General features: G+C 40.8%; 1 protein-coding gene across 3 annotated transcripts in view; it reads right to left on the minus strand.

The window, feature by feature from the left end:
* DAAM1 (dishevelled associated activator of morphogenesis 1) overlaps positions 1 to 12,869 on the minus strand; it is a 427,341-nt gene that overhangs the window by 206,888 nt on the left and 207,584 nt on the right. For all 3 annotated transcript variants that reach the window (XM_053697309.1, XM_053697307.1, XM_053697308.1), the window contains exon 2: positions 10,399 to 10,617. In XM_053697309.1, coding sequence (XP_053553284.1) covers positions 10,399 to 10,581 — 183 coding nt within the window. In that variant the 5' untranslated portion in view covers positions 10,582 to 10,617. The remainder of the gene's footprint in view (positions 1 to 10,398; positions 10,618 to 12,869) is intronic.

Below are 12,869 nucleotides of genomic sequence, written 5' to 3' on the forward strand. Positions count from 1 at the left end.
TGAGAAGTAATAAAGAGTATCAATCCCAGAAGGTTACCAAACAAACAAAAACAAATAAAAAAGACATCCCATTGGATATAAATAAAATATAATGCAACCCGGAGGTTAACGCCCAAGAAGACACAGGCCTACCCGCAGGACCAGCCAAACGGAGCTCTATCTTACAAAACTGGGAAAGATCTCAAACAAATGACAACCAGGAGCTTAATTCATCCCCACATGTCTAATGAGGTGCACCATTCGAATTAGCAGACTGAAAATCCCCGTATCTGGTAACGATAGGGTCATTCAATAACTGAAAAAGATGTCTGAGCAATACGCGAAGGTGCAATCCTGTAACGAAAGGCACAACACTTTGGGACAGTTACACCCGGGGGAATTGTCGAGGCCCTCCCCAAGGCGGAAGGCCCAGGACAATAGGGCACAAGCACATTCTCAAATAAACATCTGAACTCTGCAGACGAACAATCGCCAACATTATGTGGAAGCGAAAATGTGTTGCAACCTCCGGGAGGGAACACGCCACACTGCATGGATGAATCAGAAACTGGGTCACCCGCATGTGTAGAAGTATAAATTGGTAGGGAACTCACCTCTCGGAGGACAGGACCCCCAGAGGCGGATGGCACAGCAGTCCCTTTATTCCCCAAGCCCGAGGAACCAGGCACTCTGAAATGGCATACGGAACAAAACTGGTTGATGTCAACGAGGCCAATACGAATTCGTCACCGGACACAGAATCTGAAATCAAAATAGTCTCAGTATCAGAACCCTTCGTAAAAGAATCTGAAATTAGCACAGTCTCAGCATCAGAATCCTTTATAACTGGTAGAGGATATTTAAATATGGACTAAAGTAGTAAAAACAAAAACGGCACCTGACACCCCCAATGGCTGGGGCACTCGCCACCTCCTATGACCAGACCCCTGCAGACTAGAAATGGAAAACGGAACGTAACCACGCCTGAATACAAGGTGAACCATACAGTCCAAAAAAGCACACCCAACCAAAAGGCTGCGTCACTTCCAAAGGCCTCAATGTTCCAAACCACGAGGTCATAAACATCGCACATAAGCAGGTTTAATCACATAACAATCAGGATTATAAACCTCCCCTGTTCAATAACCCCCCTCAGGAGATATTAACCATTGATTCCAAGATATTAATCGAGACTCACTGAGACCCTTACGATAAGTTAGACACGCAAGGTGGTAGCCTCTCGGGGAAAACATTCACATTACAGTACATTGATGAATAAAGTAAAATGAAACAATCTTACCGGAATCTACGCCGTGGAATAGGAACACGGCCCTTCAAGTGTGATGGATAGTAGCATCGCCTCCGCCATGGTCTTGAGAGAAGAAAGCAGGCAGCGGAGCGAAGTTCGATAACGCTGAGTCGGGATGGTTTCGCAGAAAGACTCTCCCTGCATCTCCGGACTCTAACTTTCATCCAAGCCCTCACTGAGAGACTGACAGGGCTATTTAAAACTCCTGTCCCATGCCGAAGCGTACTTCCCTCCAAAAGAGACAAAGAACTAAAATTAAAAAAATTGACACTTCTCTGCCAACCTCCTGGGACGAAAGGCAAAGAATGACTGGGGGATGAGGGAAGTGGGAGGAATATTTAGGCCTTTGGCTGGGTTGTCTTTGCCTCCTCCTGGTGGCCAGGTTCTTATTTCCCAAAAGTAAGGAATGCAGCTGTGAACTCTTTCCATTTAACAAAAAAAATACATGTTTTAAAAGAATGTTGTTTATCTTCTTTACGGTGGCCAATAAGGGACAGATTTGAAAAAGCTTCTGTAAACATCAGCCAATTCCCTGCGCTCCAGTACCAACTTCAAAAAAACTAAATTTATGCTTACCTGATAAATTTATTTCCGGATATGGTGAGTCCACAGCTTGAGTAATAACTGTTGAGAACCTCACTCCTGGTGAGCAGGAGGAGCAAAGAGCACCACAGTTAAACTGCTAAGTATCACTCCCTTACCCACAACACCCAGTCATTCGACCGAAGGGAAATGTTGAAAAAGGAGTAACACACGGTGTAGAGGTGCCTGAGGTTATAGTCAAAAGAACAACCGTCTTAAAAACATAATTTATGCTTACCTGATAAATGTATTTGTCTTGTGATGTATCGAGTCCACGGATTCATCCATACTTGTGGGATATTCTCCTTCCTTACAGGAAGTGACAAAGAGAGCACCCACAGCAGAACTGTCTATATAGCTCCTCCCTTAGCTCCACCCCCAGTCATTCGACCAAAGGCTAGGAAGAAAAAGGAGAAACTATAGGGTGCAGAGGTGACTGAAGTTTATAAAATAAAAATATACTGCCTGTCTTAAACAGGGCGGGCCGTGGACTCGATATATCACAAGAGAAATAAATTTATCAAGTAAGCATAAATTCTGTTTTCTCTTGTAAGATGTATCGAGTCCACGGATTCATCCATACTTGTGGGATACCAATACCAAAGCTTTAGGACACGGATGAAGGGAGGGACAAGACAGGTACCTTAAACGGAAGGCACCACTGCTTGTAGAACCTTTCTCCCAAAAATAGCCTCCGAAGAAGCAAAAGTATCGAATTTGGAAAATTTGGAAAAAGTATGAAGCAAAGACCAAGTCGCCGCCTTACAAATCTGTTCAACAGAAGCCTCATTTTTAAAAGCCCATGTGGAAGCCACTGCTCTAGTAGAATGAGCAGTAATTCTTTCAGGAGGCTGCTGGCCAGCAGTCTCATAAGCCAAACGGATGATGCTTTTCAGCCAAAAGGAAAGAGAGGTAGCTGTAGCCTTTTGACCTCTCCGTTTACCAGAATAAACAACAAACAATGAAGATGTTTGACGGAAATCTTTAGTTGCTTGTAAGTAGAACTTTAAAGCATGAACCACATCAAGATTGTGCAACAGACGTTCCTTCTTTGATGAAGGATTAGGACACAGTGAAGGAACAACAATTTCCTGATTGATATTCCTATTAGAAACAAGCTTAGGTAGGAACCCAGGCTTGGTACGCAAAACCACCTTATCTGCATGGAAAACAAGGTAAGGTGAGTCAAACTGTAAAGCAGATAACTCAGAAACTCTTCGAGCTGAAGAGATAGCTACTAAAAACAGAACTTTCCAAGATAGAAGCTTAATATCTATGGAATGCAAAGGTTCTAACGGAACCCCTTGAAGAACTTTAAGAACTAAGTTTAGGCTCCATGGCGGATCAACAGGTTTAAATACAGGCTTGATCATGACCAAGGCCTGACTAAACGCTTGAACGTCTGGAACATCTGGAACATCTGCCAGACGTTTGTGTAAAAGAATAGACAAAGCAGATATTTGTCCTTTTAAGTAACTAGCTGATAATCCCTTCTCCAATCCTTCTTGGAGAAAAGACATTCTAGGAATCCTAATCTTACTCCTTGAGTAACCCTTAGATTCACACCAATAAAGATATTTGCGCCAAATCTTATGATAGATTTTCCTGGTGACAGGCTTTCTAGCTTGAATCAGGGTATCAATGACCGACTCAGACGCAGAGAAATTAGATTTGGATGTTTGAATGGACCTTGGATTAGAAGGTCCTGCCTCATTGGCAGAGTCCATGGTGGAACTGATGACATGTCCACTAGGTCTGCATACCAAGTCCTGCGTGGCCACGCAGGTGCTATCAGAATCACTGAAGCTCTCTCCTGCTTGATTCTGGCAACCAGACGTGGGAGGAGGGGAAACGGTGGAAATACATAGGCCAGATTGAAGGACCAGGGCACTGCTAGAGCATCTATCAGTACCGCCTGGGGATCCAGGGACCTGGACCCATAACGAGGAAGTTTGGCATTCTGACGGGACGCCATCAGATCCAATTCTGGTGTGCCCCATAGCTGAATCAGCTGGGCAAATACCTCCGGATGGAGCTCCCACTCCCCCGGATGAAAAGTCTGATGACTTAGGAAATCCGCCTCCCAGTTCTCTACCCCTGGGATATGGATTGCTGAGAGATGGCAAGAGTGATCCTCCGCCCATCGGACTATTTATTTTGGTTACCTCCATAATCGCTAGAGAACTCTGTGTTCCTCCTTGATGATTGATATAAGCTACAGTCGTGATGTTGTCCGACTGAAATCTGATGAATTTAGCCGCAGCTAGCTGATGCCACACCTGGAGCGCATTGAATATCGCTCTCAGTTCTAGAATGTTTATCGGGAGTAGTTTCCTCCCAAGACCATAAGCCCTGTGCTTTCAGGGAGTTCTAGACTGCATCTGTCGTTACTATGAGCCACTCTGGCCTGCGGAAACACATTCCCTGAGACAGGTGGTCCTGAGACAACCACCAGAGAAGAGAATCTCTGGTCTCCTGGTCCAGATGCAGTTGAGGAGATAAATCTGCATAATCCCCATTCCACTGTTTGAACATGCATAGTTGCAGTGGTCTGAGGTGTCCATTGCCGCTACCATAAGTCCAATTACCTCCATACACTGAGCCACTGATGGCTGAGGAATGGAATGAAGAGCTCGGCAAGTGGTAAAGAGTTTTGATTTTGTGACCTCCGTCAGAAATATTTTCATTTCTACCGAGTCTATTAGAGTCCCTAGGAAGGAAACTCTTGTGAGAGGGAAGAGAGAACTCTGTTTTTATATTCACCTTCCACCCGTGAGATCTCAGAAAAGCCAACACGATGTCCGTGTGAGACTTGGCTAGCTGGAAAGTCGACGCCTGAATCAAGATGTTGTCTAGATAAGGCGCCACTGCTATGCCCCGCGGTCTTAGAACCGCCAAAAGGGACCCTAGCACCTTTGTGAAAATTCTGGGAGCCGTGGTCAACCCGAAGGGAAGGGCCACGAACTGGTAATGCCTGTCCAGAAAGGCGAATCTGAGGAATTGATGATGATGATCTCTGTGAATAGGGATGTGTAGATAAGCATCTTTTAAGTCCACGGTAGTCATATATTGACCCTCCTGGATCAACGGTAGAATAGTCCGAATAGTCTCCATCTTGAATGATGGTACTCTGAGTAATTTATTTAGAATTTTGAGATCCAAGATTGGTCTGAAAGTTCCCTCTTTTTTGGGAACCACAAACAGGTTTGAGTATAACCCTAGCCCTTGTTCCGCTTTTGGAACTGGGCGGATTACTACCATGGTATGTAGGTCTTCTACCCAGTGTAAGAACACCTCTCTCTTTGTCTGGTTTGCAGACAATTGAGAAATGTGAAATCTCCCCATGGGGGGGGGGGGGGAAGAGTCTTAGAAATTGTGTCCCAGGGATATCTTCTGGACTTCAAAGGCCCAGGAATCGTGAACATCTCTTGCCCAAGCCTGAGCGAAGAGAGAGAGTCTGCCCCCTACTAGATCCGGGGGGGGCTACCCCTTCATGCTGTCTTAGAGGCAGCTGCAGGCTTCTTGGCCTGTTTACCCTTGTTCCAAGCCTGGTTAGGTCTCCAGACTGACTTGGATTGGGCAAAATTCCCCTCTTGCTTTGCAGCAGGGGAAGCTGAAGCGGGACCACCCTTGAAGTTCTGAAAGGAACGAAAATTCATTTTATTTGTTCTATCCTGAGGGAGGGCATGGCCTTTCCCTCCAGTGATGTCTGAAATAATCTCTTTCAGTTCAGGCCCGAATAGGGTCTTTCCTTTGAAAGGGATGTTCAAAAGTTTAGATTTTGATGACACATCAGCAGACCAGGACTTAAGCCATAACGCCCTGCGTGCTAAAATGGCAAAACCTGAATTCTTTGCTGCTAATTTAGTCAGTTGGAAAGCGGCATCTGTAATGAAAGAATTAGCCAACTTAAGGGCCTTAATTCTATCCATAATATCCTCTAATGGAGTCTCCATCTGAAGAGCCTCTTCTAGAGCCTCGAACCAGAAAGCAGCTGCAGTAGTTACAGGAACAATGCACGCAATAGGTTGGAGAAGAAAACCTTGATGAACAAAAGTTTACTTCAGGAGACCCACTAATTTTTTATCTATAGGATCTTTGAAAGCACAACTGTCTTCAATAGGTATAGTTGTATGCTTAGCCAGAGTAGAAATAGCTCCCTCTACCTTATGAACTGTCTGCTACGAGTCCGGCATGGTGTCAGATATGGGAAACATTTTCTTAAAAACAGGAGGGGGAGCGAACGGAATACCTGGTCTATCCCACTCTTTAGTAACAATATTCACAATCCTCTTAGAGGTTCCTGTTTACATTGATGTTTTTCCAGTCCCTAAGTATTTGTCCATTTTACACAATTTCTCTGGGGCCACTATGGGGTCACAATCATCTAGAGTCGCTAATACCTCCCTGAGCAATAAGCGGAGTTGTTCAAGCTTAAATTTAAAGGCCGTCATATCAGAATCTGTCTGAAGGAGCGTCTTTCCTGAATCAGAAATTTCTCCCTCAGATAACAAATCCCTTACCACTACTTCAGAACATTGTGAGGGTATATCGGATACGGCTACTAAAGCGTCAAACGGCTCAGCATTTGTTCTTAACCCAGAGCTGTCACGCTTTCCTTGTAAACCAGGCAGTTTGGATAAAACCTCTGTGAGGGTTGTATTCATAACTGTGGCCATGTCTTGTAAAGTAAATGAATTCGACGCACTAGTGGTACTTGGTGTCACTTGTGCGGGCGTTACTGGTTGTGACACTTGGGGAGAGCTAGATGTTAAACCCTCATTTCCTTCTGCCTGAGAATAATCTATTGCAATATTTTAAAGTGCTAAAATATGCTCTTTATAATTTATAGACATATCAGTGCAAGTGGGACACATTCTAAGAGGGGGTTCCACAATGGCTTCTAAACACATTGAACAAGGATTTTCCTTGATGTCAGACATGTTAAACAGGCTAGTAATGCAACAAGCAAGCTTGGAAAACACTTTAATCAAAGCAAATAACACTTAGAAAAAAACGGTACTGTGCCTTTAAGAGAAAAAAAGCTGCACAAACTCTGCAAAACAGTGTAAAAAAGCAGTAAACTCAGCGAAATTTTTACAGTAGCATCATAAAGCCTTAGTAACTTTTCACAGCTATGCAAATAAACAATTAACCCTTTAATGTAAAAACCGGATTGACAAAACGTCAAAAACTGGTAAAAAACGTTCAGCACCTTGCCACAGCTCTGCTGTGGCGCCTACCTGCCCTTTAGGAACGATTTGTGGGGAAAAAAACTTCTATACAGCCCTCAAACACAGTAGGAACCTCTGGAGAAGCTGCCGGATGTCTCTGAGGAAAAGAAACTGCGCAACTGAGAGGCGAAAATAGGCCCCTCCCACCTCACTCGATGTTATGGGGCCTAAAAGAAACACTACAGAGTGTTTCTTAAACTAGCCATGTGGGTTAATAACCCATAAACAAGCCACAATGACCCCTTAAAGTCCCTCAAAAAACGTTATATTTGCAATAAAAACAAAAACGTTTTTTCCTATCACTGTCACCAGTAACTAATGAGCCCTTTATGCAAGCTGGGATTCCTGTTAAGTGTCTGAATACAGCTTACCCTTCCCTCATGGGGATATTGCCAGCCTTTTCTAGAATTATCACAGTCTGTCTAGAAAAAAATAGACTGAACATACCTCAATGCATTTAGCATGCAAACCGTTCCCCCAACTGAAGTTTTCCTGTACTCTTCAGCCCTTGTGAGAACAGCAGTGGATCTTAGTTACAAAGTGCTAAGATCATCATCCTCCTTGCAGAAATCTTCATCCCTTTTCTGCCAGAGAGTGAATAGTACACACCGGTACCATTTAAAATAACAAACTTTTGCTTGAGAAAATAAAAACTAACATTTTTGTCACCACACTCACTTTCCCCTTCCTAGTACTTAGAGTAGGAAAGAGAATGACTGGGGGGTGGTGTTAAGGGAGGAGCTATATAGACAGCTCAGCTGTGGGTGCTCTCTTTGCCACTTCCTGTAAGAAAGGAGAATATCGCACAAGTATGGATGAATCCATGGACTCGATACATCTGACAAGAGAAATAAAGGGTGGGGCCATTGACTAACCATATATGGAAATAAATAAATTTATCAGGCAAGGATAAATTTAGTTTTTCTTTCCTAAGATATGGTGAGTACATGGCTTGAGTAATTACTGTTGGGAACCAATACCCAAGCTAGAGGACACGGATAAATAGGGAGGGACAATACAGGCAGTCCTAAACAGAAGGCACCACCGCTTGAAGAACCTTTCTCCCAAAAGAAACCTCTCTTTGGGAGTGATACTTAGCAGTTTAACTGTGGTGTGCTTTGCCTCCTCCTGCTGGCCAGGAGTGATATTCCCAACAGTAATTACTCAAGCCATGGACTCACCATATCTTAGGAAAGAAATAATTTTTTCTGTCAATAGTTTGAAATGTTGTCCAACCAGCGCTCTCCCCATATGGCACTTTAGTTGTTAGCTAGAGCGCTGATTGGAGAACAATTTAAACCTTTAGTTTACAGAACAATTTACTTTGGGCAGCAGAGAATTTGAATTTCATATCTGTATTAAAGAGTAAGTTAATTAAAGAGTAAGTTAAAGTGCAACTTCATTACAACTGGTGAATTAAACTCCATTTAATATATCACTAATATTCAGGATCTGGGTATATAAAGGAGACATTTTACTATGACTTTAAGATCCTGTGCAGATTTAAGATCTGGATTTTAGGCCCATTTGCTTCGCTGGCCAGACATGTCACTGCTGCTGGTTGCCACAAAAGGCACTGAACAACCAGGCTCATTTAGCCACCAATCAGCAAGCGCCAACCAGGTGTGAAACCAAAAATGGGCCGGCTCCTAAGCTTACATTCCTGCTTTTTTAAATAAAGATACCAAGAGAATGAACAAAAATTGATAATAGGAATAAATTAGAAAATTGCTGCTCTATCTGAATCATGAAATAATTATTTTTTTCATAGCAAAGAACATCTGTTATTCAAAACACAAAACTACAATTAATTATAAAATGCTCTACTCTAGATGCAACTAAGGAACATAAATGTCCTTTAAAAGGTTGAAAGCAAAACAGAGAATGTTACAGCACATAAAAATGAATGAGTGATTGCTGCAGCTTTTATTGTCTGTTTGGCACTGCTGTATACACAGAGGATGCACGCGTCAGTCTCCTTCCTATTAAACTTCCTACGCTCACTCTGTACTAGATGATGTATCCCACAATCCGGCTGGGTCACAGGAAGCTCTGAGCAGCATTTCCTAATCCTGTCACCTCCTTCCTTTAAACCCGTGGCTGCAACATATTGCTATGGGAGTCTTGTATATTTAACTATGTGTTTAACCCCCGCAAAGTCAGCTCCAAAGGTGCAATGCACTACTGGGAGCTAGCTGTACATCTTATGAGCCAGTGACAAGAAACATGTGCAGTCACCAATTGCCAGCTAGCTCCCAGTAATGCATTGCTGAGCCTACCTAGGTATGCTTTTCAATAAAGGATCCAGAGAAAATTAAGTAAATAGTAAAATCTCTTAAAATTCCTAAACCATAAAAGTTTAATTCAGACTTTCCTGTCCCTTTCATAGTGTTATTTTCTTCTTTCAACTGATTGGACCAGTAGACAATTAGGCTGATAGAAGCGTGCACGTTGTTGAACTGTCTATAGCAGCAGTGCTTGCTACTATGTATAACATTGCTGAAAACATTGTTGCAAACAGTGCCAGATGGCAAAAAAACACGTGCACGCTCCTGAGATCACCAATGATTATACTTTAACAAAGGATATCAAGAGAACTAAGCAAAATTGATAATTGAAGAAAATTGTAATGCTGTTTAAAAATGGCATGCTCTATCCAATCTTGTATGGTTAAAGGGAAATTGGAATCCACATTGATGCATTTCAGTCTTGAATAGAAGACATTGTGTAATATACGTGTATTAGCAAAAAGGCTTCTAATAAAAGATATAGCAGTTTCCAAAGTGTATTTAAGTATGCACCGTGCACCAGCATTGTAAACACAGAGCCTAAGGTGCTTGTACCAATTGGTAATGACTAAATTAGTTCATTTCTGACATGATACAAGCCCCACTGGTGCTCTGAGCAGCTTCAGTATTTAAAATGCTGGTGCACTAAGAATACCTAGCTATGCTTCACGTGCACGTGCAGAGAAAAATACTAACACTAAAACAGAGATAACGTTTACTAGAAGCATTTTTTGCCAATACGCGTATATTGTAAATATGTTTCTTTTCAAAGATGTAATTAATATATGTGCATTTAGATTTTGACCGGGATGTCCCTTTAATATTGACTTTACTGTCCCTTTAAGCAATTAAATTGCCACAACCCACATACCAACAGATAAACAAATACACTTGATTGACAGGAGCCTGCGGTAAGACACGGCCGTAAACACAAATCTATATTGCAGTTCTTTATATATGGCATTGTAACAAATGTCAGTAAGTGGTCTACACCTGTGGTACTTACCACCAGCTCTGTAAACATGGCATCCAGTTCATCAGTGGGAGGCATCGGGATCGATAGCTCCATTGGCTGCAAAGCGCCGCTGCTGTCATTTCGTAAGCGGTAAGTGATCTCTGGATGCTCATTGGTTCGAAAACAGCAGAATATAAAAGAAATCCCTCTGCTATTCCTTTTTCTTGGTGCCATTGCAGTGGATTGTGGGTCTTACCTACCTAAGAAATGCTAAAACAAAATAAATAGAGAGTGAGTAGATGTAGTAGACAAAACACAAAAATCACACACTACATTACAAAAACTAATGTTATAATCTTTTTTTTATTAAAGTGTACTCTTTAATGAATTAAAGCCCAGTATCAAAATCATCTTAAAAACAGGGGTACTTTCATTCATTAAACTTTACAAAGACGTTTATTTTTAAAAATACTTACTTGTGCGTTATGATAAAATATAATGCTGATCATCCGCCCGCAGCTTCTGCTTTCATTAGCATATCAATGACGAATCCGGCTTCCTCCAATCGTTGAGTTGCCCCACGAGCTGGATGCCAAAGGATTGGAGGAAGCCGGATTTGCCATCAATATGCTAATGAAAGCAGGAGCTGCGGGCGGATGATCGGCGTTAAGTTTACCATAACGCAAAGGTAAGTATTTAAAAAAATTAGCACCTTTGTAAAGTTTAATGAATAAAAGGCCCCTGTTTTTAAGATTTTTATTTGATATTGGGATTTAAGTCATTGTTTTTTACAATCACTATAAAATTACATTAAAATAAAAATAGGAAGAAAAAAAAATCACAGAATTTATCCAAAAACTAAGCATTTTATAAAATAAAAGGAGGATATCAAGCTATAACAAAATAGAGATTTGTGCCACAAGTATCAGATACAAAACCAATGTTATCTTTTTTCCTAACAAGTCTCAGAAATGATACAATGTTTTTATATAAAAATAATCATACAAATCTAAACAAATAAATATATACTTTATTATATTCTTTTTGTTGCACCTAAGAGGCTATTTTTAATGCATTTCATTGTGTGGTTCTGTCTGTACTGACAATGCTTTCAGGTGGGAGTATAATCCTCAAGTCATAATATTACTCAGAATGATAGAAATCTTGTAACTAACAGATACGGCAGTGTGAGTCTGACAAGTAAAGCAACATATCTGCTTGTGTGACTGCATTACATATAGATTTTTTGTTATATAACTGCAATTGATCTAGTTGCACGGGAGATGCAGAGCTATTGTTTGGAATCTCTTTTCCAGACCACTATAGATCTCTATCTATCTATATACAAACAGATATATATTTATATACACTTCTACATACATACATATATATATATATATATATATATATATATATATATATATATATATATATATATATATATATATATATATATATATATATATATTGCTGTATTTCCCATGGACTGCAGGAGTGGGTATACTTATTAAAGGCACAGGAAACACCAACATTTTATTTCATGATTTGGGTAGAACATACAATTATAAACAACTTTTCAATTTACTTCTATTATCAAACTTGCTTCATTCTCTTGTTATCCTTTGCTGAAGGAACAGCATTGCACTACTGACAGCTAGACAAACACATCTAGTTAGCCAATCACAAAAGACAAATGTGTGCAGGTACCAATCAGCAGCAGCTCCCACTAGTGTAGGCTATGTGAGTATTTTTTTCAACAAGGGATACCAAAAGAACAAATCACATTTGAAAATAGAAGTTAATTTCAATGTGTCTTAAAATGACATTTTCTGTCTGAATCATGCAAGTTTAATATTGCCTTTCCTATCCCTTTAAAAAGCAGGTGTGTACATCAGTATCCTAGGGCTGCAGGTATGTGTAGTTCTAATGGATTTTACCAGGGGAAGACGGACTCTTTCAGTTTACAGGCTGCAGAAAAGAGAATAAATTACAGAGACACAGTGTAAAGAATACTGTGATTATTTCACAATAAATCATTAATATAAACGTGCGCAGCTTCACAAGGAAAAAAACCATTAAGCTGCCAGAATTGTTAAAATAATTTATGATTACTGGGCAGGAAGTATCCAGAGGAAACCAAAACCGAGAGGGAATAACAAGCGGCTTAAATATAAAACTGTTTCCCTTTACTGTCTAGTAACATTTATCAGCTGCGCTTGCCCCCCCCCCCCCAATAAATATAGGGGCCACTAAACCCAAAATCTTTCTTTCATGATTCAGATAGAGAATACAAATTTAAACATTACAATTTACTTCTATTATTTATTTTGCTTCATTTTTTAGATATCCTTAGTTGGAGAAAAAACAATGCACATGGGTGAACCAATCACACAAGGCTTCTATGTGCAGCTACCAATCAGCAGCTTCTGAGCATATCTAGATATGCTTTTCAGCAAAGAATATCACGAGAATAAAACAAATGAGATAATACAAGTAAATTATAAAGATGTTTAAAATAGCAT

The sequence above is a fragment of the Bombina bombina genome, chromosome 1 (assembly GCF_027579735.1).
Source record: "Bombina bombina isolate aBomBom1 chromosome 1, aBomBom1.pri, whole genome shotgun sequence".
Classification (NCBI taxonomy): Eukaryota; Metazoa; Chordata; class Amphibia; order Anura; family Bombinatoridae; genus Bombina; species Bombina bombina.